At 36.3% G+C, this 27,704-nt stretch overlaps 3 protein-coding genes across 4 annotated transcripts in view; 1 reads left to right on the top strand and 2 right to left on the bottom strand.

Annotated features, from left to right (window-relative positions):
• Positions 1-11,834, bottom strand: part of LOC114476772 (histone demethylase UTY-like) — a 41,082-nt gene extending 29,248 nt beyond the window's left edge. The window contains 7 exon segments of the mRNA XM_028468671.1: positions 241-295; positions 381-501; positions 2,336-2,394; positions 2,609-2,658; positions 2,899-3,007; positions 11,126-11,189; positions 11,316-11,834. Coding sequence (XP_028324472.1) covers positions 241-295; positions 381-501; positions 2,336-2,394; positions 2,609-2,658; positions 2,899-3,007; positions 11,126-11,189; positions 11,316-11,494 — 637 coding nt within the window. The 5' untranslated portion in view covers positions 11,495-11,834.
• A 749-nt stretch (positions 11,835-12,583) lies between these two features.
• Positions 12,584-17,750, top strand: LOC114477034 (FUN14 domain-containing protein 1). Of its 2 annotated transcripts, none has more exons than XM_028469084.1 (5): positions 12,584-12,779; positions 14,345-14,516; positions 14,624-14,699; positions 15,977-16,111; positions 16,992-17,750. In XM_028469084.1, exons 1-5 carry the CDS (start codon positions 12,596-12,598, stop codon positions 17,067-17,069), a joined length of 645 nt encoding a protein of 214 aa, XP_028324885.1. In that variant the 5' UTR covers positions 12,584-12,595; the 3' UTR covers positions 17,070-17,750. The 2 variants fall into 2 exon arrangements, with proteins under 2 accessions (XP_028324885.1, XP_028324893.1); XM_028469092.1 differs by having other exon boundaries at positions 12,595-12,779; positions 15,977-16,105.
• Positions 17,751-19,185: 1,435 nt separating this feature from the next.
• cenpl (centromere protein L) lies at positions 19,186-27,264 on the bottom strand. The gene is made up of 5 exons (XM_028469037.1): positions 27,071-27,264; positions 25,689-25,866; positions 23,255-23,506; positions 21,078-21,641; positions 19,186-19,486 (listed from the first exon to the last, which is right to left on the bottom strand). Exons 1-5 carry the CDS (start codon positions 27,088-27,090, stop codon positions 19,412-19,414), a joined length of 1,089 nt encoding a protein of 362 aa, XP_028324838.1. The 5' UTR covers positions 27,091-27,264; the 3' UTR covers positions 19,186-19,411.
• Between the last annotated feature and the right edge of the window lie 440 nt (positions 27,265-27,704).

The raw sequence follows: 27,704 nt of genomic DNA on the forward strand, positions 1-27,704 counted from the left end.
CAGACTGACAGGAGTGAGGCTGTCATAGTGAACCACTGGTCTCTCCAATCACCACCAACACTCACACACCACATTCATAAGAGGCAATGTCGGTGAAGTGTCTTAATAAATGTGTTCATGCAAAATATTATTATTATTGCACCGAGAGAGAGAGAGAGAGAGAGAGAGAGAGAGATAGAGAGAGAGAGAGAGAGAGAGAGAGAGAGAAAACATAAAAATAAATGAAAAAGGAAAGCTTACTTTCAGCTTTGGACAAAGTGCAGGGGTTGGAGTCAATCAAAGCCAGCTGAAAATGCTGTAAGAGAGACCATCATCATCATCATTATCATCATCATCATTTTACTCACTAATTAAAAGCGTTTCCTGCGGACTGCTCGTACCTTTAGGCTTGACTCGTAGTCTGTGTTGACCTTGAACATGAGACCCAGGCGGAGGTGGATCTCCTTGGCCCGAGAGAACCCCGGGTCAATGTACAGCACCTCCTGGAATGCTTTGATCGCCCTGTGGGAGGCAGGGAACGAGGAAGGGCCGTGTTACAAAGGAAATAACCAGCTCATCCTGCAGCGTGTGCACGGTCGTGCGCTCTCTCTCTCTCTATCTCTGACTCTGATTAAACTCGCTGCCGCGTAGAAGACAAATCGCTCTGCAGACGCTGCGTGGCTCAATTCGCTGACTGAGGCAATCTCAGCTGATTCCCCATTAGTGATTCAGTAACAACTGTCCCTTTCAACAAAAAAAGCTGATTTTCCAGCTGGTGGCACAGAAACAAGAGGGCTGTGTGGTCCTCCTGAGCACACGCTCACACATACAGACTGTTTGGTGAACGTTGGGTTTTCCATCGTTAATCATTCATAATACACGTTTACTTGAGCACATCAGATCTCAACTGGTCTGACATTGGGACCAAATATCGTCCCCTAATAACAAGTCACGACCAGAAACAAGGAAATTAGTTTATGTTCCAGTTTAAACTTTTTAGTGAAACATATTTTAAATTACTTTACTCTAGGTAGGGCTGGGAGGAAAACAGAAAAACTATTTTTCCTTCATAAAAGATTCATAAAAATGCTAAAATCTAACCTTTAAGACATATTTTCTACTGCGTGTAATGCAGTGCCCAGGGCTGAATTAATAATGTCCTAAGTTAGAGTTAGCATTAGCTCGCTGAGAAGCTTTTGCATAGACAACAGGTGATTTGCTCAGATGTTCCCGTCTGCCAGTACTCAATCCTTCACAGGACTACATCATTTCCTTCACACGTAATCCTTACAACAGAGCTCCTGAGACGTGATATTTGAATGTAAACCGACCGTACAACTTTTGTTAAATAATTTAATAGTACACATGTAAATATGTGACTGTTTTGTGGCATTATTATTTGTTAATAAAACAAAAACAAAACAAAAAAACAGATAAAAACACAATACACAAGATTGACAATCGAAAACCAAACAGAAAATTAAATAAAAAAAATAACTCGGAACTCATTCAAAACGTGAATTCCAAATTTATTTTAAATAGCAGGATTTCAACCTTTTAAATAGTACACAAACTGCCGTAAAATGCGTTGAAAGAACCAGAAACAATCAGGCTCGCGAAAGGCACCAACACCGTCTTCACGTGAGGACCCCAGCAGCCACTTAGCTGCCCCCAAGTTGCCTGTGTGCATCCTCCGCTTTGTAACCTATGATCACCAACCAATATAAACAGTGTGCTTCAAAATCTTAAACAAAAACTAACAACTAAAACAATAGAAAAATATATCAAATGAATGAGTTGGGGGGGGCGTGTTCACAACATTCCCAAGATTACTGCAGGTTCCCATCTTAAAGGGGGGGTGGGACAACCCTAAAAAGGTGGGGTTGTCAATGGCGTCTTCAATCTCTCTCTCTCTCTCATACAGGGCTTGATTGATCATTGCTCTCAGGTGTGAGGGGGCGGAGTTACTATAAATACAGTGCTGCCATTCCTGGCTTGAGACTGCAGTTGTGTTTGTCAATTAGTTAAATAATGTAAAATGTGTTGTTTGCCAGCAATTCCCCTCTTGCATTTGTCATGAACCTGAGCGAGTTGTGAAAACATCTCATTTAAATGTGAAAAGCACGTCTTTCTGTTTAATATTTATTTAACTCAAAATACATTCATCATGACCCTTCACCAATTCAACCAACAATTTTTGGCTTTAAAGTAAGGCTGGAACAAAAATTTTTTTTTTTTTTAAAAAAACCTCATTCCTCGCAGCACGAATATGGGGCACAACTTCTGGTCACCGTGTTACCATGGTAACATTCAATAGGAACCTTCTAGCAGTGAAAATAATGCATTCCTTACTCACCACTGAAAGGCATTATAGTGGAAGTAGACCATCCCCAGGCCGTACAGAAAGGCAGCATTCTGGACAGGATGCAGAGATATGAACTTCATTCATTCATTTCCATAAATCTCAATGTTTCAGAATAAAACCTCAAACATAAATCTGTAATACTTTAACCTTTACAATCAGAAAAGGACTTTAGAAATCAACATCCCCTCTTCAACTATTTTCATCTGACCACAAAGACAAAACACGCCTCCTAAGTGTGTGTGTGTGTGTGTGTGTGTGTCTTACCTTCCAGTAGTCTGACTGTAAACTGTAGTACCTCTGGTATGCTGATAATGCTGTAATTACAAACAGAAGCGAGTAGAGAATTAACCCCAAACCACTGTGGATGAGTTGTTACTCTGCAGGCTGCAACAGTTCATCTGAGGTCAACAGTTACTCGTGTGTATGATTTAAGGGGTTGATTATAAGGATTACAAGCAAACCATGCAGTTGTTAATGGAAGACTCATACAAAAAACTGAAGATATTTTAGCAAGAATCCCTGAATCCATGTGGAAAAAGGATGAAATGACTTACCTTTTGGATAATCCTCCAGCAGGAGGTTGAAGTGGCCGAGCTGGCAGAATAACTCCGGTTCCACTTTGCCCTCGGCTTTAAGGATGAGAGAATCATAGCAGCGAACAGCCTGAGGAACCAATGCAAAGGCAACGGTCACATTAACGTACAGGCGTTTTCCCATAACATAACAGTTTAGGGGCTACAAATTTTTTGTGATTGTGGGAAACAGACAGACAATTATTTTTATTGATTTATTAAAAAAACAAATGGAAATCGCAATATCAATATACATTTCAGGGTTCTCGCCAGCACTGTTGAGCGTGGGTCCCCCGATATTGTAGGTGGGGGGTGTTCTTTTTTAATCTGTACTGTCGTAAAAAGGCGTGCACGGGTTGTTTAAACTCTCTTTTTAATTTGAATAACCCAGAAACACATACATCAGCCGCACCGTTTATTTAATACAGATACAGGCAATCTGCTCGGATGCACATGTCTTCACCTGAGGACCCCTGCCGCCACTTAGCTGCCCCCGATGCTGTCTATGTACATCCTCCGCTTGGTAACAGTAATTAGTTGTAAAAATTTTATTTCTTGTCTATACAGTGTGTGTGTCTTTATTAGTGGATGAACTATATATATATATAGCATGACGAACTCTAACTACATTCATTATGACTATTCACCAATTCAACAAATAACATTTAGCTTTAAAGTAAAAACAACCTTTTTTTCATTGTTCTTTTTCAAAATAAAACACACAATGTTAAAACCACTGTATTATGTGCTTTCACTTTCTCAAATATACATCTAGTTTAAATAAAATGCAGTATAAAGAAAAGAAGAAAGAAATTAATAAATAAATAATAGTATGAAAAATAAATATCTGAGCTGCACATCTTGTCTGGTTACTCTAACACAATATAACAAACACAATCATAAACTAATTTTAGAGGGGAAAAAAGTATTTGGGGTCGCTAGAAATTTGAGATATAAAAATGAGGTCAAGATCCAAAAAAGGTTGGAAAACCACTGGTTTAAATGGTTATAATTATAAATTGGCTGAACTCACCAATGGAATAAACCCAACAACACTGAGTGATCTGGGACAACACGAGGTGATTGTTACTAGTGAATGTTGTATTGACATTCCGTCACACACACACACGCCTGAAACAAGTGGAGGATGTGAGTCTGAAGTTTACAAAAGCCTAGATTTGCTCACGTGTTAGTAATCGTGGTTCAAAAGTGCGATACAGTATGATGTCATACTCTCAGTAGGTCACGAGCATGATTATTAACCACACCCTATATGCTTTGTTCATTTAGCGAAAGTCATTTACATGATCATCACCGTTTTACTCTTAACATTTCAAAAAAGCTTCTTATACGATTTTTTTTCCCCTATAAAGCAATACAATTTATTTTATTGTGAAAAGCTAGAAGTGGAACCTGGTGTAGGATATTGTGTTTGACCATAAAGTGTAAACTGTGTGTTTTAATAAGGATTGTCAATTTGTTTTCCTTTTATCGTACAGGAAGTGGAACGCTGACTCAGCAATATTTGGGATAAGACGGACGCAACAAAATAAACCAGCTGCTTTAATTTAAACATTTGATTTTAACTATTGAAACTAATGGGATAAATGAGTTGGCAAATGCAAAATGCTACTTTTTGGAAAGGAAAGGGACTTGTCCACTGTTCCCATTTAAATTCCTGTATGTTAGCTTTCCTGTCTTTTTTAGAGATTGGGATGCAAGGCTACAGCGGTAATTGTGTCGGGCCTCACTAAATGTACTCTCTAAAATGGAAATAACCTACAGAAGACACTGTCACATACATAAGGTTTTGTTTCACCAAATGTTACCCACTAAACAGGTGGTTAAATGTTCAACATTTAAAAAACCTCAGTTTTTACATTTGTGTTTGGTTTCCATCTCATCAGTTTTCCAAATCAGACTTCCTTACAGGCTATTAAACTTCCTGGAATTGTGTCCAACATGCATAATATGGTTAATGAAGTTCACTTTTGTTATTAATTTCATATTTCTCTGCGGTAGGAAATGCACGTGCGAGAATCACGTGAGATTTTACTGAAGTTGCGACATATTTTACAATGGAAATATGCGATATATTGTCCCAAAACACACAATGCACATCATGAGAATATATTACCCTCGTATTGCAATTTCCACTACGATTTCGTTTCAAATAAATAAAACAATTAAAACAATTCTGTATTTTCCATCAGTTTTCTACGATCACAGAAGATCGGAGACCTTAAACAATAAAATAAGCATGTTTTGCTAGATTTAAACAATGTTTCAACTTCTAAAGCATCGAGAAACCATTATTTACAAGTTTTAAGGTATTTCACACTTAAAAGGCATTTTTGGCATCATTTTGATTTGTGGTGGTTTGGTATGTTAATCACATCAAATTAGAGAAAGCCGATTAAATGAAAATAGAAACATAATTTGGGAACCTCCATGGCGCTAATTGTGCCGTAATAAAAAAGCTTGTGAACCAGTTGAGTCTAATGAATTCTATTACAGTAAATTCTCTGCCCGTCCATAAGAACAATTCAGGAAGAACAAACCTCGAAACATCAAAACAAAGCCTGAACCCTCTCTCATGATTTAACTCTGACACCAAGCAATAAAAAGGTCACAACTGAGGTTTTATTATACATTCAAATTAAATAAAGGACAACGTTAAAGATGCAGCTCACACACTCGCAGATTAATGTCAGCGTACAGTAGAACAGGGGTCCTCAACATTTTCAGCCCACGACCCCCAAAATAAGGGGGGTCAGCAAAATGATGGTCCATTATTCTATGAATCTGTGAGAACCACATTTATTTATTCATTTATCTGAATAATATCCACTGTTATCCATTTTAAAGATGTAAATCCTTGTTTTGATCAGAAAATAAATGCGTTAGGGCCGGGAAAAATAGCGCGTTAACGAATTGTGTCAATCAATGCGTCAAAGTGAATTGACGCATCGATTCATTTGACCACCGCTCCTTCCTGAGGCGCTGTACAGAGCAGAGGAAGTAATGCGTCATAGACACCCAATGCGCTGTTGTCTCACAGAAGAAGACGCGCTTCCGTTTCCTGTAGCTAATGTTGCTACAGCCTGAGCTAGCATTGGAAAACTCGAAACAAAGGCTTCTAAATGGACAGTTTAGCTTTAAAGTATTGGCAAAAGACAAAAGTTATATATGTGTGCAATGCAAAAGGGAATTGAATTACCACCGCAGTAATTCTTAATGTACCATCAACGAGTGAAGCATCCGGGTTCAATGGCATCAGTGTCAGGCAGAACTGACGGACTCCAACAAACAACTCTGGAGGAGAGGTTTGGTGCAAGACGGGCTGCTTTCCAACACATTATGACAAGTTAACCAATGCAATTGCTTGTTGGACAGCTACAAATTGCCACCTTACTAATATTGTTGACGATGTTAGCTTGCGCCAACTGGCCAAAAACTGCCAGTTTGTGCACGAATTTACTGATAGGAACCATTGCAACCAATGCATTTCTGTTACTGATTTTCTACTGCTGCTGTGAAAAATGACTGTACATTGTTTACATTACGTAATTGCATTTCAAACATAGTCTTAAATAAGCTAATCGTGCCATTTTTACAGCTGAGGTTGTAATTTTCGGTTCATCGTTTACATTACAGAATAGTACAATGTTGCACAAACAATGTTTCTAATCACAAGAAATGTATTTGTCATAAGCTTTGTCTTTTAAAGACGTATTAAGTTATTTTTTGTTGAGTTATGCACTTTTCTATGCAAATATTTGGGTAAAAAAAAAAATTTTTTTTACATTTGTGTGTTTATTAGAAGCTGACAATACAATAAACTGCAATTAATCGCTGGCATTTTTTGATTCCTGGCCCTAGTTAAAAGTGACCAAATATGGTGCAAAAGGTGGCCAAACAGGGTTTTAAAAACCACAGAAATTGGTTAAAAAAATGCAAATTAGAGTAGGCAAAAACCGCCAAAAAAAGTGCCAATATCGAAACCATTAGTTAAACTGGCAAATAATGGGCATGCCAAATTGTGAATGTGGTTAAATTGGCAAATTGTAATTTGAACTATGTAGGGATGTTCCTTCTAAGTAACCTCACGATTCGATTCAGGGTGCTACGATTCGATTAATCAACGATTTCCAATGCATTCCCCGCCCCCCCCACCATTAAGGGTTTCTTTTTCCCTCACTTTGTGGCTATTTCATACTTTTAAACAAGATATATGTGCCGGCGTCTATTGAAGTAACCAAACAGATGGATCACCATTATCTTAAATTACGCCATATCCAACAGCAATCATATTACAAAAATAAATAAATATAACAATCTTATTAGATAAAATATAGCCGTATAAATCCTATAAGAAAATAAACATGTTCTATGCACAAACAAAGCAGCTTTAAAAACATTTAAAACCTACAATATCACCTCTCTTGTGGAATTTGTTTTTTTAAATAATAAAATTGATTGATTAAAGAGCATAATTAATATTCATCATATCAATTATGAAATTCTGCCAGGGACTCGTCATCAATGCTGTCTTCATGCTTGGGATTTTAAACTGTGTAAGAAATGAAGAGGTTTCCTCCCCCTTCTCTTTGCTAATGCTACCTATCGCACATCTGCTACATTTGTGAATACAAATGAACCACTGCTTAGTGATTCATTCAAGCTATCATGCATTTAACATTCCCTGTGCTCTTTCCATCCAAACATGAAGAAACCAGGGGACTCTACCTAAAAGAGATGCACCAATCAGCACATCCACGATGAGTGTCCCCTCCCCTTCCTTAAAGGAACAATACAAATAGTTTCAATATGAGGGTAAACAAGAGGATGCAAGGGTTCAGACGAGAGCCCCTCTCCCAATTACTTTTCCCAGTATGACGTCATCATGGCCACCTAGTTAGTAATGGTGATACAGTGACCTAGTTCTGTCAGCTGTGAATGTGAACTCGGCCTTATCTGCACATAGACAGAGACACAGTGCAGTACAATGAGCCAGACAGGCTGTTATCGGTTTAAAAATAAAAATAAAATACAGTAATAAAGGAGGGGGAGTGATGAAAAAACTTCAAAGCATCCGAAGAAAGAACGGGACCAAATTACTTCATACAATAAAAATGCTTTGAGTTGTTCCTGATGCTTGTTCGTGTGCATTATCATTGTATATATTGTGACGAGCGCTATTAGACGACTTAAAATGAAGTTCAATTCAAAGTTCTCGCCAGCGCTGTTGAGCGTAGGGGCCCCCTACGCTGTGATTTTGATCCCCTACGCCACGTGTCAAACTCAAGGCCTGCAGCCCTTAAGAGAATCCAATCCAAGAGAATCCCGCAGCAGCAGCAAGCACGCAAATCAGAAACCATGAATCATTCTGTAAATTTCCAACTAATTAAGTTGTAGATATTTCCAAAATAATACACAAAATTTATGAAAATCCACAATATTTCCCCACATTTTGCTTATATCACGTGATGGCAGTCATTTTTAATCTGAAATTATTAAAAGAACCGTCAACTTTTCCAAAATCCTGCAACTTTCTTCCAATTATTCCTCAAAATTTTCCCCAAATTACATAAAAAAGGGTCACAAAATCAAATAAATTGAAAGTGAAGATCCTGCAGGGATGGATATCTGTCATGTTTTATAATTTATTTATACATGGAAGTGCAAACTAGAGCACTAAATTCTGCGGCCCTTAAGATAAACTGCTCCGTATTTGTCCCCTGAACTAAAATGAGATCGATACCCTTGCCCTACGCTATGTTTCGACCAGTGTTGGCGGTGTATGTGTTAAAGGGAAAAATACTATAAACAGGTGTTTATATACTCATGTATGTGTATGTTTGGACAGATGAAAATATTGTGGATTACATGAATTGTGTATATATATATATATATATATATATATATATATATAAAAATTATGTCTCTTTTTGGAGTGTAAATAGGTGTATATTATGAGAAGATTATTGTTTAGAAATAAGTATAGTACTAGATATTACAAGGGGTAGGATCATATAACAACATACTTGCCACATTTAAATTTCTATTATGATTTTCCCTGTGGTAAATAAATACACTGCTGTGTTCATGTTTGAAATAAAAAATCTAATCAAAATAAAATATGAATTAATTTACCATTAAATGCTGTTTACTTGTTTGTTTATGTCCATAATTAATTTATAGTGGATTCCCGTACAATAAACAACAGGAATCTATGAAAGCGCACCTGTGCTGTACAGTATCCAGGTATTAATTTTACTCGATTTGGATCAAATCATTCTGGATTAAACAACACCGCTGCAGAATCGAATCGTGATTCAAATCGACTTGTTGTGAAAAACGAACAGTTGCTTACACTCCTAATTACTAATGAACAAGACAGCAGAAAATAACAACACGCGTAGCAAATAAATAATCACAGGGTGGAATGTGGAGACAACTGGATTCCTAAACAATAGTAAAACTAATATTTAATCTGTTGAGCGATGAGCTTCCTGCTGTAAAACACGCTTCATTGCAAGCTTGCAAATGAGTGCACCGATGATGACACGTGTTATCGAGTGTCACACGCACACACTTCTCTCAGCAAAAAAATAGATATATAAAGAATAGGGTGTGATCACAGAAAATGGATGAAAAATAGACTTCACTTACAGAAATGGAGTAAATGACAGCTTTTGGTTTTTACGATGCATTTTTTTTATTTTTTATTTTGAATACAAAATCCAGCATAAACAGCAATCTGATCCTAAATATATCCCCAAATGCATGTCATAAAGTCTATTGCTCTATGAATCTGTGATAACCATATTTATCTATTTGTCTGAATAATATCCACTGTTATCGAGGAAGTTTAATATAATTTGCTTCATAAAAGATAGTCATTTTAAAGATGGAAATTCTGGTTTTAATCAGAAATAAAAACGGATTGAAAACGATCAAAAAGGGTGAGAAAATAAAAGGTGGTGGAATGGGATTTTAAAAACCACAGAAATGACAGTAATGTAGCAAAAATGCATTAAAAGTGATGAAGATAGGTTATAATTTGGAAAGCTTGGTGTAGCTGCAGAAAAATGGTAAAAAGTGATTGTGAATGGGGTTAAATTGCACTTAAATGATATTGCAAGCTTGCACAAATAATGCACTGATGATGGCCTGTGCGTGTGCACGTTGTCCAGTTTCCTCAGTCACACACACGCACGCGCGCGCGCACACACACACACACACACACACACACGAAAAAGCTGAGCTGTCAAAGGTCCACATTTCTCCATCATGTGTGCAGCTTTGCATCATACATGTGCTCACATCGAGGCTGTTTTAAAAAAAATAATAATAAACGGAGCACGAGAAAACGTCTAAACAAGAACACCGCAACAATTCGATCGATTAATAATAAACACTTGGGGGAGAGTAAACAACATGCGGACAAAGCTTGCGACACGAAAACACACCAATATTATCACATCACATTAAAAATTGGTGTCCCTCCGCCGTGTCCCGCCATCTTGGACTGGGTGCCAGCCATTAATGTAACTGGTAACGTTCGTCAAGCACATAGAACAAGAAAGAAAGAACGAACGAACGAAAAAACTAAAACGACAACCACCTCCTGGGTTGTGTTTTAACGAGCAACGACACAAACAACACAACGCAGTGACATCTGTGCAGAGGTGACGGGGACTAGCTAACCTGGGCGAACAGCGCCAATCATGGGCGTACGCACGAGCGCTGCTTTACTACGTGCAAAACGCAACACAATTTATCATTAAATGTGATTTAATATAGACAGCAGCTGGGTTCACATTAATGTGACGACGCCGTGTTGGCAACACGGGATGGAGCTGCTGTGCGGCTAACAGGAGAAGGACGACCGTCCCAGTGTTGTTTGATAACTGCTAGCATTGCATGCTAATACTATAACCCCAAAAGCCACCGGCCAACGACAAAAAGCTGTAAGCCGTAGCAGGTGCAGGGTCATGGGGATGAGAGGAGAGGGGCTAGCTAGCGACTAGCCGCCTGGCTAAAGTGGCTGATGCTACGCTAGCTGGCCTTAGCTGTCCGTGGAGAGTGTGGCCCACTTGGTGGCAAATTCACAGCCGTGCATGAACCCCCAAAAAGGGCCCAAGTGAGCCATGTGAGTGAGGTTGTTGGAGAGAAGTCGAATATATCCAGTTAAAGTGACTACCTTAATCAGCAGGGCCTTCGTTCTGGCGCCATCTTCATGAAGCTTCTGAAATCCAAACAGTGAGCTGCAAAAAAAAAAGACAACATAGGTGGCTCCGTATCACTCAGCGGAGCAACATTTTCGACACACAATGCACAGAAAACGGTTAATTCTCAGCGTCCGTGTGAGTGCAACGGAACACGGTTCTGACCTGTCGATCCCAGCCAAGCTGTCCCTCTCCTGGGCTGTCAGCGTCGGAAAGTCCTCCTCTGTTTCACTCGCTTTTCCCGCCGCCATTTTCTTTCCCTCATCACCACCAGAAGAAGCCGAGCCGAGACTCCGAGCAGCAGCGCAGGCAGCGACGGCGACAGACACACCGCACGATTGCATGGAAAAAAATCGCACTGCAGGGGGTGGGGGGAACGATCGATGTGCTCCAACCGAACCAAAAGAGAGCAAAGAAGCGACGAAACGATCACAAACTTTTTCCCTGGATGAAAAGATGCGATTCGGTGTAGTAAATCCGATCGGGGGGACACAGGCGCTCTCCGTGTAGCTCCTCAAACGTCACATTTTTCATCTCAAAGTGAGACTAAAACCACATTTCTCCGCAAGTAACATCCAAAACGTGGGTATTTGATATTAAAAAGCGTTTCGGCCGCGACGATAAAGTTGTTATAATTGTGTCACCCGAGCGAACCCACGCGCCGTCGTCGCCACGCCCTCTCCTCCATTTTTGTCCAATGGCAGAGCTGGAATCGTACCACCTGATTTCCCTGCTATAGCTGCGATATCTTAAATATTCATGTTCCGTCTGTAAAGCTCTCCTGTTTGATGCATACACTCCAATTTAAACACATTTTTGATGCCTTGAATGTGTGTGATTTGGGGAAAAAATGCCAGTTATTTATTATTATTATTATTATTATTATTTAATTTACCTATAATTAAAAAAAAAAAAAAACAAAAAAAACATTGACGCTTAATTGTCAAACTGCAAATCTTTAAAATCCTGTAATACCAAAAATAGCCAATGTGAAACAACGTTATTTAATCCCAAATTTTAGAAAAATAAAATAAAATAAATCTGGGTGACGAAAGTTGCTAAATGACGTTGTTGTTTTTTTTATTAATAATATTTTATTGATACAATGTACAATTGGTGACATTAACTAAGCAAGAGGCTTGAGTCGTTAACAACAGCTTTACACATAAATTTAAAAGAGAAAATAATTCTGTATACAATTTAAAGTTCAATTTCAAAGTCTTCACAGCTTTAGAATTGATGCAGCGCTTTAAAGTGATTATGTATGAGGATAAAAGTGATAAACATGCTATAAATTTAGGTTTCTGGTTGGAAACTTTAGAGCATTGTATATTATATTTTGCCAAAAGTATGATCAGGTTTATCACAAAGGTTTTTTTTTTGGAGAGATGTTTTTTTTTTTTCTTTCATAAATACAATATATAACATATTTTGTATCAAATTGTATGTCAATATTAAGCTTTCCATTCACAAACAAACATATGTTGTATAAACGACATATGTTTAATCGAGCGACGCGTTTTAATCTGACGTGGCACTGCGTCATCAGGTGGGCGTTGCTTCGGGGTTGTCAACATCCTGGTGACATAACAAGTTTCTCCAAAATGGCGACCGCGGAGCAAAGAGAAGGTTAGTATTTACGCTTTTTGGAAGATTGCAGCGTCGCTACTATAAGTCGAGCCTTGGCCACGTGTTTATACACACACCAGATGAAAATGACGGAGAAAATGTGTAGTTATGAGAGTAAAAATTGGCGTTTTTTTAAAGATAATACACGGGAAGCCATTTGGCGCTGAGGAGCTACTATTAGCATTCCCACTCATTTACATAGAGTGATTAGCTTCACTCACCATCTCTGCAACAATGGTCATTGTTGGAGCTTGTAAACTCTAATATTTGGTAACGTTGTTTTATTTACTGCAGTACGGTGTGAATAAATTATATTCTTTCCTTCCCTTTTGAATCTGGCGTTTCAAATGAATACATGAATGAATTAATGCTTTATTTCTAGTAAAAACACATAGAATACACAATATGAAATCATAGCTTCCAAATTAACTTAATATACATCTTGTGATTAATGCAACCCATATTCATCTATTGAATACGATTCAATAAACAGATTCATTGTTGTGATTTGATTTGAATCTTCTATATTTAAGATATTCCATAGGTTGTTATTTTATCGCTACAGATGAAAATGCACAAACTCCATGGGAATTGTTTTTTACTACTTTGATTAAAAAGTAGTGAAATACAGTAAAAAAAAAAAAAAGTTATTATTTTCACTGGTGTTTATTTGTGTTCACATATTTCTTTTTTTAACCAAAGATAGAAATCAATATACAGATTATCGTTCATGATTGGTGAAATAAAAAAATAAAATAAAAAAAAATATTTCTTAGTAATTTTGGGTTGTTGTTGTGTTTTTAATGTATTTCATTAAATCTCTTTAATCGTTAGAAGTTAAAATCCCAAAAACTTGAACTTCAGATGTTTTTCATTATAAATCAATCAAACTTTATTTATACAGCACCTTTTCTACACATTCAATTTTTAGATCAAAGTGCTTAACAGAAATTTGCTAATGTAAATGACAAAAGTTAAAAATGATAAAAATTTAAAAAAAAAAAAAGGATTAGAGACTAATGCACACAGATGTAATTTAATAAAAAAATAATTAAAAATATGACAAATAAGAGTCAGAGATATAACACACACACAAAAAAATATAAAATCATATAATACATCTTTTTTTAATGTGTTTTTGTGTTTGTTTGTTTGTTTGTATGGTCTTTATGAACCCCAAGTCTGAAATAAAGCTAGCTATCTATATATTTATCTATTAAAATTAGCATAAAATCATTAAAAGTTAAGGACCATAAAAATTGTAAAAATGATTAAAAAAAAACCATAGAGCACTACATAAAAGCCACAACATATGTAAGAAAATAACTGATAAAAAGTTCCATCCAATATTAGTATTTATTTATTTTAAAGCAATGACTCAAGCTTTTTAACTGCATTTAAAACCCAGCAAGAGAAACCAACATGAAGCAGAAATGTCCTTCAGAATTAGCAAAACCCTTAGTCACCCACTCTTTCAAAATAAAAGTAACAATCTGGCATTTGCCTATCAAATTGTTCCAGTGGGAATAACATCCCTGTATTATTCTCCACTTTGTTTGTTGAAGAAGCAGGAAAGGACGACCCAGAGAGTGAGGATGAGGTCTACGAGGTGGTGGACCTCACGGAGTACGCCCGCAGGCACCAGTGGTGGAGCCGCGTGTTTGGGAGCAACTCCGGCCCCATTGCTGAGAAGTATTCAGTGGCAACGCAGATCATGATGGGAGGGGTGACGGGATGGTGAGGGCGGGAGGATGAGGACAAACGCATGCCTGCTGCTGATTGGCTAAAATGACTAGATTAACCGTTTAACTCCTGTGTTATCAAATCAAATATCAACATTGCAGGTGTGCCGGTTACGTCTTCCAGAGAGTTGGGAAATTAGCAGCTACTGCTGTCGGCGGAGGCTTCCTCCTTTTACAGGTAACACACACACACACACACTATTGAATGATCTCAAGTTATCATACTCAACCAACGATTAAAAAATAAACAACACAGATTAGTCAAAATTACAGATTCTTATTCTACTCATAACCTTTTTACAAACTATTTGAACTCGTAAAGTTGAACAAAATTATCTAAAAAGTATGAAATAAAAATGTATGAAAAGTTTGCTCCTGACTTGGAATTGACATACTTTTCGTGCGTGTTTTTCAGTTTTTCGCATTGATGTTTTAAACACTTGCACCAAAACTTAAGCCAATATAACGCCAGTAAAGGGTGGCACAACTTTTTCACAATTGTTATTGCTAAACTGAATAGTGCATAACTTTCACAGATATCAGAAACTTCAACCATATAAAATATGGTAATTAATAGTCTCTCTTGGGACTCTGCGAGAACCAATGACACTATCATCATCAGCAAAGGAACTTGCTTTATTCGAGAGAATCTGACACCAACAAATTTCTTAACATCGAGCTGTTCTGCAAAGCTGCATTTATGAACTCATTTATTAACGGTATCATTGCAGTCCAAACAAATCCGACGTTACACACCCTTGAAACAAGCAGCAGCCATGTTGAAAGTCTCAGCTCTGTCTGTTTCTGAACACCACGCACGCACGCACGCACACACACACACACACACACACACACACACACACACACACACACACACACACACACACACACACACACACACACACACACACACACACACACACACACACACACACACAGATTCCTTGCTTTTATAGATATAGATGAGTGAGAACATTGGAAACAGTTGAAACACTAATGCGGAAAATAGAAAAATACTATATTTAATAATATGTTATGGTTTCATTTATTCAGATCAGGAGAGATCGTCAGATGTGCCCGTGTGCCCACTTCACCTATTCGGTCTAAAAAACGAATTAACTATTGTCATATATGCCATCGTCACCTTGGCTCAACATATTTTGAAAAACACTAAATCAGAACATTTTTTTTCAGGAAATGTACTTTGATCTCCTGACACATTTTCGACTATCAACTGTTAAGTCTTCCTCAGAGGTGTCTGCTGATCGCCTTTGATGTGTAACATGTCAGGAGATCAAAGTAAATTTCCTGAAACAAGTTTTCTGAATAAATGAAACCGGAACATATTATTTAAAAAAAATAAGAAGGCAAAATGAACTTGCTGGAATTAGACGTAAAACTCACAACACAACACAATGTCGTGTGCTAAACAACCGCTGTTTTTTTCCCCCACAGATCGCCAACCACAGCGGCTACGTGCAGGTGGACTGGAAGAAGGTGGAGAAGGACGTGAACAAAGCCAAGAAGCGGCTGAAAAAGAAAGCCAACAAAGCGGCTCCTGAAATCAACACTTTCATTGAGGAGGTAAAGGTATCTAGAACCAAGCTTTGCTTTGCTTTGCTTTCTTTTTCACTTTCTGCTAAAAATCTGACTTTTAAAACTTGCTGATGGCATAAATAAAGCCTGTCGCCTCATTGGATGGGTACAGGGTTGGGGTCAGTTACACTCAAATATTAAATTTGAATTACAATTACTGAGCCTTTATTCAATATGGCCATAAAACATATCCTTCCTCTTGTGTTAGCTTTCTGTTAGCATCTCTTATGATAAAGGGTCAGTTTTGACCCATGTCTTAAAATATCAAAGGTAAAATACACTAAAAAATATTATTTCTCATCCAATTTGTTTCTCATCTTATGGTTACCTTGTTATGCTCCCTAATCAATGAAAATATTGGTATTCATATTTTTAGTGTGGGTGTCTGAGCCTTTTTTCTGTCTGTATACCCCTAGATTTATGTATATATATATTAATGGTAAAATTATCCTCAAGAGAACTGACAGGTAATTTTGATATTAAACATATTTTAATAATTGTTAACTACGTTTGTGTAGAGCATAGAACTAGAACATGGCTCATCAGGTTTGTTTAGTTAAATTGTAATTAACAGTTTTTATAGAATGTTCATGTAAATTACAATTACAAAGTGAATTTTTGATTTTGAACTCAATTATGATGACAAGCGAAATATTTTTTTTTATATATATATACTTACGCCATGATTTTAGTTTAGTTTAAGTATTAATTACGCAATTACAATTATAATTGACCCCAACCCTGGGTGGGTGTGACCTTTAGTCTTCCACTGTGACGCAGCAGCAGCGCCCTCCAGTGGACCGCAGGTGTCGCTACAGGTGAATTTAAAAGATGAGGGTAACTTTTTCTTTCTTTTTTGTTTGCATGGTTTCAGGCCACAGATTTCATCAAGAGGAACATCGTGGTGTCGAGTGGATTTGTCGGCGGCTTCTTTTTGGGCCTGGCGTCGTAATGCTGCGACGTGCTACATGCTAACTATCCTTTACTGTGAATCACACAAACATAGGTCACTCTCTTTTGTTTTCCTACAAAACAATCAGTTAAGCATGATGTCAGGCTTAATTTCATCGCTAACTCTGAGGAGCTGCTTTCCTGAGTACGGGTTCAATTTTCCTACTTTTTTATTTTCCATGAAAGCATTACACACACACACACTTGTAAATATTTCCATTGTAAATCTTTTTTTTTTTTTTGTAGCGCTGTGACTCTCGCAGAGTGGGAAGCTAATGCTAACTTGTTCTGATGCCTCAACGTTTGTGTTTATTTTTTTTTTAATTCCTTCAGCTGTTTTCAGTGCCAATCAAAGCAAGTATAGACTTCTGAGTTGTTAGCGTTGCCTATTACAGACCCCGAATGCCCTTGATCATGTGACCAGCGGACACCAAAACAGGAAGCGAGCAATCATGACGCCCACGCTTCCTGATTAACTGCAGCAATTAGGCGTGGCCTACTATGGTAATTATTACTCGCTCACATGTTGGGTGACTGTTATTCAGCCTCTAATTGGTGCAATATGTCCTGCTCATGTTTGCGTTTAGGAAAGTATTCCGAATTTGTGATGTTTTTGATGATTGTGTTTGAATTGTACAAAGTTGACTCATGTATACTGCATTAAAGCTGCCTGATTTTGTTACATATCATTTCTTTATTTTTGTATTTTGCATTATAGGGTTAGAAGAATGGTAAAACAATCCAAAGGTTTTTCACATCATTCAAGTTAATAATATCCTCAATTTATTATATATTGTTAAAATACTGGGGTTTTTTTTTAATGCTTTGAGTATTCCTTTCTGCACAGGTTAAATAGTATATTTGATCATTTTGATGCTGTGACAAGGGAATTTCCCCAATGTGGGATTAATAAGGTAGTTTAAAATGATGAAGTCTAAAATAGGAAATGTTTATAGAGGAATATCATCAGGCAGTGCTGAATCTTTCCTAATTATTGTTTAACATGGGATTAAATGAATGTCTACCTTTTTGTGGTGACGGAGTGAAATTTAAAACATTTTAGTCACACACTGAGGCACAACTCAGTGGTTTCTCTTGTAATACCTAATGTCCTTCATTGTCTTGTGTTCTTGGGTTACCATGGATACAGGTGATGATAATGTAGTGGAAAGGAAAAGGAGAAAAGTGCTGAAAAATCAATCTAACCTGCATTAAAAAAAAACTAGTGAAACTAGAGCTAGGATTTTTCTGCTTTATAAAGCAACACACTTTATATTTAGTTATTTCCGGGTGTGGCCAACTTGACAGCTTAGTCAAGCTAGCCACGCCCCCGTCACCCGATAAAAGAGAGTCCCAGGAGTGAAAATGTTCCCTCATCCCTGTTGATATTGAAGCTTAGTGGAATCACTCACAAGGACGCATCAAAGCGATCAGCAGATGCCTCTGAGGAATACTGACAGTTGACAATCAAAGCATCTCAGGAGATCAAATGGAAAAATCCTCAACAAAGTCTGAATAAATTTAACTCTAGCAAATTATTAAAAAATAACGTGGAATTATGACGAAGAAGTCAAGGACACATCAAAGCGATCAGCAGATGCCTCTGAGGAAGACTGACAGTTGACAATCAAAACATGCCAGGAGATCAAAGGGAAAAATCCTGAAAAAAGGTGCCTGAATAAATGAAACCATAATATATTTAAAAAGACAAAATGAACTTTCTGAAATTATTACGGGTAAAAAAAAAAACTGGCGGGGCGATACGGACCAAAATTTATCTATTTTTTTTTTCTCAAAATGGCAATATACAATATAAATCGAGATAATTTTAATTCAAATTAAGTCTGACCAGAAAAAAATTCGGGGTTAAATTTGCAAAATGCCATACAAGCGCACTTATTGACAAACCACTGCACAAAATGTGCCACTTTTGCATTTTTCTCCTATAAAGGACAGCACGTGTGAGTGAGTTCTGTTAGTGTGGCTTGTGACTCGATAAATCTTAAATCACGATAAATAGCCCAGCCCTGGCCCCTAATGAAAATGTAGCCTATATTGTATAACCAATGAAAACATTTAACACGTTATTTTAATAACTTCACAGTAAATTAATAATATTAAAAGTTATCTGTTTTTATTTTATTCACGACGAGTCAAAAATGTACAAAAACACAGAAGCATATGCATAAAATATACAGAAAAGTTGGCTTTAAACAGGTGTGATGGACACACCATGGTAAACTGGGAACAAAAGGTTGTCGTAAATGTAAACATAAGGACTCCTCTTGTCTCGGTGTGATGTGATGACTGAACTGGTGATAAATTGTTTGTTGTGGACTTTGTTCATATCGGCATTTTGAGCAGAGCGCACTCTGTGAGCAGAGCCAGGGTGGTGATCATGTATCTGCTGTTGGAGATCTGAAACAGACAGACAGAGAACCTGCAGTCAGCGCATGGCAACAAACCTTTATTTAGTGGCGGTACTTATAATAGTAGATATCATACAACATACCACTGACCATTACACCACATCTGCAACACTGAAAACATTGGTCGCAATGTTTCAGTGTAAATAAACACACATAGATGGCAGGGCTGAGGTCAATTATAATCGCATAATTGATAATCAATTACAATTATGGTGTAGATATAATTGTATTTTTAAAAAATCTGTGTTGCTGTTGCAGTTGTAATTGAGTTTACATACGTGACTTTGTAATTGCCATGAAAATTGTCAAATATAATTTAATCCAAAACTGGGGAACCATTATGCAGTTCTATGTACATTAATAGTAATCCTGTAATTGATCATTATGATGTAATTATAATTGTGATTAAAATGAAAAAAAGTGGGCTGGAAATCCACTCAGACATGAAAAATAACAAAGGTTTAAAAAAATAAAAAATAAATAAAAAACACCCAAATTTCAGAGGGAAGGGTACATATAGTAAAGCATAACATTTTTTAAAAATGTGATTTTTTTTCTGAGGTAAGGTTATAAGACCCTTAAAACATTTTATGGTATTATTTCTTTCAGGCTCAGTAATTCAGAATGTAATTGTAATTTAATTTCAGGTAGGACTGCACGATTATGGCCAAAATGACAATCATGATTATTTTTTATCAATATTGTAATCCCGATTATAATAATCACAATTATTTATCATATTTGGTCAAAAAAAAACAAAACAATATGTGTACAGTTTACAGTGCGAAATGATGCTTTAAATATCAATTATACCCAAAAATATACAATGTATCAAAGGCTAACTAAATAAAGACATTATTTTATGACCAAAATCGTGATCACAATAAAAATGTGATTAATTGTGCAGCTCGACTATGTGTATTAGAGGCGGGAACCTCACGATACGATGCGCGATACAAACCTCACAATAATGACTATCTCACGATATGACATTACAGTAGTCCCTCGTTTATCGCGGGGGTTACGTTCTAAAAATAACCCGCAATAGGCGAAATCCGCGAAGTAGTCAGCTTTATTTTTTACAATTATTATACATGTTTTAAGGCTGTAAAACACCACACATTTTATACACTTTTCTCAGAAAGACGTCGACATTGTGGGTTTTGTCGGGGAAAACTTGCAAACATACAGCACTTCAGAGTGCGTAGGATCAAAAAATGTCCCCGTTCGCTTCATATGCGAGTTTGAAGTGAAGCCCCGCCCACCAGCGACACATCCAACTCGGTGAGTTTCACTGCCTGTTGAAGCGAGGAGCTGCGCTCCTTTTTCTCCTCTCGTAAACATAAACCACCAGTGAAAAAAGCCAGTGTGGTTCCTTCAACAAACAGTGACTAAATGTTCTGTGAAGACGTACCTGCACATTTTAGTGAAAAAGCAGAAAAGGTTTTAAAAATAAAAAAATAAATCTTAAATTAAAAAAAATTTAAATCGCGAACATATCGATAATCAGTCGTGCAAAAAAATATCACGATATATCGCTGTGTGGAGATATTGTCACACTCCTCATGTGTATACCTTACCTTAACCCTGCCGTTGATGCTGGCCCCTCCCAGCGCCGTGGAGACCTCCTTCAGACTTCCTGCTGACAGATCCAGCCTGAAGTGTCTGTAGAAGTGACTTTTCAGGCCCTGAGTGAACCTCTCCACCTCCTCAAAGTCGATACACCCCCCGGGGTCTGCCAAGTCCCGCGTGGCCGTCCTCACGCTGCTCCACAGCTCCCACGCGTCCTGGGGGCTGACGGTGAAGGCGACCTGCAGCGGCGGCTCCACGGGGATGGACCAGATCATTTTTAAATGCTGGATGTTGGACTCTGTGTGACAGTTGGTCAATAGGGCCATGAACCACTGCAGGCTGGTGTAGTTGATCTCCAGGGGCCCGAAGGAGCAGTCGAAGGTCTTCTGGCACCAGGACTTGACCAACGTGGTGAGGACCTCAGTCCCGCTGCTGCCAAACAGAGGCAGGCAGGTGAAGCCCTGAGGGAGGGAGTGGAGGTAATCCAGATTACCGTTGATGCAGGAGAGCCAGCCGCTCCACACACACCGCTGGGGCTCCTCGCTGCTGGAGAACAGTGGCTTGGAATGGATCTGGAAAACCAGAGAGGGAGGAGTTTAAAACCATATTTGATTTTTTTTTTTTCTTTTCTTACATTTTTAAAAAAACTAAAAATAAATTTAAAAAAGGGGGGAAATGAATAATAAATGACAATTATAATTTCAATTGTAATTGGAAAAAAAATGTTGCTGTTATAATCAAAATTGTAATTTGTAATTGGAAAATGTATTTAAAAAAAACTGTCATTTAAAATTGAATTAAACGCAAACTTGTGGAACCATGTTACAGTTCTATGGTTTATACATACAGTAAGTAGTTTATTATTAAAAAAAATATGTTTAATATTAAGTAATATTAAACATAAATCTAGGGGTGTACTTACTGACAGAAAAAAGGCTCAGACGCTCACATCAAAAATACTAATACCAATATTATCATTGATTTGGAAGCCTAATAAGGTAACCAAGAGATAAAGAACAAATTAAATGATAGATAATATTTTTTGTGTATTTTTCAGCTGATTTAAGACTGATTTGTTATAAGTTATGCAAGTGATGCTAACAGAAAGCTAACACAAGAGGAAGGAGGTTAATGTTTTATGGGATTATTCATTAAAGGCTCAGTAATTGTGAATAACAGTAATTGAACTTTAGTAATTGAAAATGTAACTGTAATTGACTTTCAGAAAAAATAATTGGAAATGTAATTGTAATTGGGAAAAAATGCTGACCACATTTATCATAACTGAGTTGTAATTGAACATGAATAATTGAAGACATAATTGTAATTGAAAAATGTAATTGACCCCCAACCATGGAGCCAGTTGAAACTTTGTAGTATATTAACAATATTCAGTTATTCAGAGTTTTGAATAGGAATCAAATAAACACAAAAAAGTGTTTTTAATGATAATCAAATACAACAACAGAATCTAATATTATTTTTTCAAACAAATATATTTACAAATATATATACAATATGCAGTAATCCTTATCAAAGTGTATTGAATACAAATCAAATGTACATTTTTTAAAACTTATTTTATTATATTTCATATATTGATAACTGAGGGAGGAATAAAGGTATGTTTTTTATAAAATTAAATATGATTAGAACTACAATTTAACTATTATGTAAAAATATTGTTTTGTTTTATACAGTGTATGTTTTATATTATAAAATTGTATGTTATATTTCTATAATATATAACACAAATACACAAGTGCACCATGGCAGTAGTGGTTGAAAAACCCTGGATTAGATCACGCAATCCAGGGTTTTTCAACCATGGGGTTGTGACCCAATGTGGGGTCGCCAGAAATAACTGGTAATTGGTTGAAAAATTTTTTTTAAAAAATCATGATCAAAAATCAAATATCTGTCTTCTATACTTAAACTCTCACATATAAATCTACTTCAGATAAAATACAGAAATACAAAAAAATATCCTAATCCTCTGTATTTGTAATGGACATGATCAAAAACTGATTCTAGATAATAATAAAAATGCAGATGTTCAAAAGATAAGGTGCGTGAATAGGATCCAGTCCTACGCACACATTCAAACATCGGAATTTTGAGACGTACGCTCATTTCCCGCCATTTTTACACGCTTGTTTTTGTACACGAGGCCCCTGGCGTTTACCTGTATGAGGATGGTTTCAGGATCGTCTGCCTCCGCTAAGCCCTGAAGCACAGAGAAAGACGCTCTGAAGTGGTTCTGTGCTCCCTCCACCTCCACGGCCAGACCTCGCTGCTTCTCTGCAACGATGAACGCCGACAGCTGCCTGGCGTAGCTCTTCAGCATGGTGTGTCTGAACTGGTAGAGGGGCGTGGCGTAGCACAGCTTCCACTTGGTTTTCACCAGTAATGCCAGGTGCTCTGCGTTCACCCTCTCCTGTTGCGCACACACAAAACAAGGACGAGGGGTGAGTATTGGCAAGGATGTTGCAACACGATATCACAATATATTGTGACATTCTACCCAGTTAACATCAAAATTAAACAGAGATATAAAAAAATCAAGTTGCTCTGCATGTTCATCAGAAGATATTGATCATTCAGAGGACAAATTGAGTCAAAACTATTTGCTTCAAAAAAATCCTATTTATTATTAGTGTTTTTGCACATTTTCACTGAAATAAAGAAAATACAGTGTTACACTGACATCATAAAATAAAGTGCAACAAGTTTATTTTCACTGAAAGTCTCAAAGTAACCATGACAACATAATGACTCGGGGTGTCACGATCCGATATCAGCCTGAAAACGAATATCGAAGTCAAAGTTCCGTTTTTCTTCAATTCATTTTTTATTGATTTTATTCAATTGTAGAATACTGTAGATGTCATGTTTAAGGGTAAAATGTATGTAACCAATCTGTTAATAATAAATGGGTCAGTATTTCTCATACCTACTGTTGCTGACATCACTTGATCAAGACTTTTCTAACATTCCACACTACAAAATAAGTAATTATTAGTTTTTTATTTAAGGAAAAAAAGAAATAAAAGTGTGTATGATTCATGCTGTTATCGGATCAATATCGGTATCGGCTGATACCCAAGGCTGCAATATCGGTATCGTATCAAAAAGGAAAAAGTTGTATCGGGACATCTCTAATAATGACAGCATTGTAACAACTGTAAGTGAGAACATTATAATGAATAAATCACCCTGAGTTACTGACAATGCACAAAAATAAGAAAAAAATTATAATTTCTCCTTTTGTATCAGTTTAAACGCTGATCTGAACAGATTATATGAAAATAAAATGCCTGTGCATACATAAACATTGCAGGCATTACACACTGCCATCAGCGGGCGGAAATGTTATCTACTCTTAAACATGTTCAGAAATGATTCCTCACCCATTTAGCACTGAAAGAATATCTGTAATATTACGTAAATATCTGTAAAAGTCACATTTTTCTATTAGCTCTGTCTGCTAGCGCATAGCATCTCTTTTTCACTGCTAGAATAACTGCATGCCAACCGACCATTGGGTTACCAGCACCCTCTGCTGGTCCAAACAAATATCTGATGTAAATACAGTGAAATTACTGTTTTTTTTTAAGTCCAATTGTTAAGGCACAAAATACATTTTCAGTTGCACTTTTAAAAAGAAAACGAACTATTATGCAGTTTTGCATTGTTTACTATAGAACCAGAATTTAAATTAATAGGCTTCTTCTTCATTTGTATTTATTTCATTAAGGATTTATTTTTAGGTAAACTGCATTGTTTTGAATAGTTTATCAAGGGATTCTTTTGACAATGAAAAATGAAAGGAAAATAGTACAGTATTTTCTAGTTTTTTCCCGAAAAAAATAAAGGAATATTTTTCAGTCATCATTTGTCCACAGTCCCATTTTGTAAAATAAATTGAGAGATAATCGTATCATGAACCCAGTATCGTGAATCGAATTGTATCGGGAGTTGAGTGAATCGTTACATCCCTAATTGCAACACACTGAAATAGGGCTGAACGATTAATTGCATTTGCGATATTATAAAACGCGACTTTCGAATTGCAAAGGCTGCAATTATTTTTATTTTTATTTCTTGTCCTGTCTTGTACTGTCCTGTTAAGTTCAGAGGGTGTTTAAGAAGTGCAGTCCACATGTTTACATGTAACGTGAAATGAGTTAGATATGTTGCAGAGGTAAAGCTACAGATTTTGGTAATCCGTGCTTTAAAATGTATATTTTACATTTTTTAAAGTTTAAATAAATTTGAAATACTTTATTATGAAACAGATTGATTTATTACTTGTGTTCATTGAAAAATACATGACAAGAGGCCCTTGAAAAAATTATCGCATATTAAATCACAATCGCAATATTGAGGGGGAAAAAATTATCGCAATTTGATTATTTTCCAAAATCGTTCAGCCCTCCATTGAAAGCTGAAATATTGCACAAATACACAAAAATATTGATTACATTTCAGAAAAAAATTGAAAAAAACATATAAACTGATTTAAAATCAGCACCCAAAAAATTGCAATATATCGTGAAATCATGTTTTTTTTTACACCCCTAAACAAGGCCATTGTCTGAAAATAGTGTTGGACTTACTGTGATATTGAGCGACTTCGGGGCTTTTCTGCTGGTGTTGAGTCTCCGAGCTGTGAGCGCAGGAGTGAGGCCGATCCTCGATGCAGCTCCTCCTGAGCAGCTGCGATACGACTGCCTGTGGCTCTTACTTTTGCTCCTCCTCTTAACCAGAGCACTTCTGTGGGGAGTGCTCGCTGCACTGGAAGAAGTAGAACATTAGCATCGAGACAATTCTTCATGGCAATATTCATTTAATAGACTTGTGTTCCTTTTTAATCAGCTCTACTGTAATGAACAAAGATATGAGTACAACATGCTGTAGATGCACAACAATCACGTAAGGCTTCTATATTCTCTTTAAGAATGAATATACTTGGGTTTCCACTAGTGGTACTTGGATACATTTATTAATGCATTTCCAGCTCATTTCAGAAAAAAACTAGTTGCAGTGCATTTAATACTTTTTCTATTACATAGATAGTTAGCAAAGTGCAATCACCATAACTACAATTATCTAACTGAGAACATCAGTCCACCTCTGCAACATCTTTACATATTTTTTTTTAGTTATTCTTAAATTTATTTTACTGCATTTTACTCCAACAGAACCTTTTATTTTCACGTCGCTGTAAAGCACAATGACATCTATTTTAAAAGAAAAGCAGCAAAACAAGGGAAAAAAAGATATTTTCTTACTCATCTGTTAGAGGTGTGCCAACCCGATATCAGCTTGAAAACGAATATCGGATTAAAATTTCTGATTTTTTGTGGAAGTCACTTTTTTATTTGTTTTATTCAATTGAAGAATACTGTAGATATTATGTTGAAATGTATGTAACCAATTGCTTAATAATAAAACGCTGCAATATCGGTATCATATCGAAAATGAAAATGTTGTATCGGGACATCCCTAATATCTGTAATACTTTTAAAAATGAATTAAAGTATTGTTGTTTTTGTTTTTTTTTGGTGTGGTAATTTTGTCTTATTCAGACTGGTGAAGGCTTCGTTCACAGGAAATTCTAATCTTTAAACTGCATTAACAATAAAAAAATAATAAATAAAACAAACTGATAGGTTTTTACAGATATCACATTATGAGGAAAAATGGCGCTCGCTCGACCGTGTGTTTTGACACATACAGATTGTAGAAATAAAGACATAAAACTAAATAAATAACATGTCGGATGTAAACAGTTTGTGCTTGACGAGGTAAATGAAATACATTTGTTTAAAAAGTGACCGGCAGAGACGATACCATTGAAAGTCGCCACGCTTGTAAAAAAAAAAAAAAAAAAAAACAACGGGAACGAAGTGAACACTTATTTACGAACACGGTGATACTTTAGATAGAACAAGAATATATTTTGGTAGCAAATAAACAGATCGGGCAGAGGATTTACCTGGTTGTGGCTCGATCCATGTCAGACGAGACACAAATGTAACAAACAAATTTGAACAACGCGCTTCCTCCAGGCCGGGATCAGCCAATCAGAACACGCCTGCGTCAGCTTTTTTTCTTCGTTGGTTGTTGTGACGCTAAAAATCTGTATATTACCGCCACCTATAGGACACATTCTTAATCGAATTTTTTTTATTTTCCTTCCTTTAATTGGTACAGATTTTATTTATTTATTTATTTATTTATTTATTTATTTATTTATTTATTTATTTATTTATTTAAATACAATAATTTAGCAAATGTAAATAAAAACGAAGGGAAATCACACATTAAATTTAAAAAAAAAAATGCATATACACTGTGAAACAAAGGGGGATTAAAAAATTAAATTAAATTAAATTAAATTAAATTAAATTAAATTAAATTAAATTAAATTAAATTAAATATATATATATATATATATGCATGTACTAAAAGAAAAATTAAACAAAATGCACCCAATTTACAGCAAAAATACAACTACAGCACATGAAGTATTGCTTCCAGATTGTGCTCGTTTTTACAAGTTTAAATAGGACAAAATTAAATTAAATCAAATTAAATTAAAATGGTCAAAAGCCTAATTATCAATTAAA

This window comes from Gouania willdenowi, chromosome 2, assembly GCF_900634775.1.
Source record: "Gouania willdenowi chromosome 2, fGouWil2.1, whole genome shotgun sequence".
NCBI lineage: Eukaryota > Metazoa > Chordata > Actinopteri > Blenniiformes > Gobiesocidae > Gouania > Gouania willdenowi.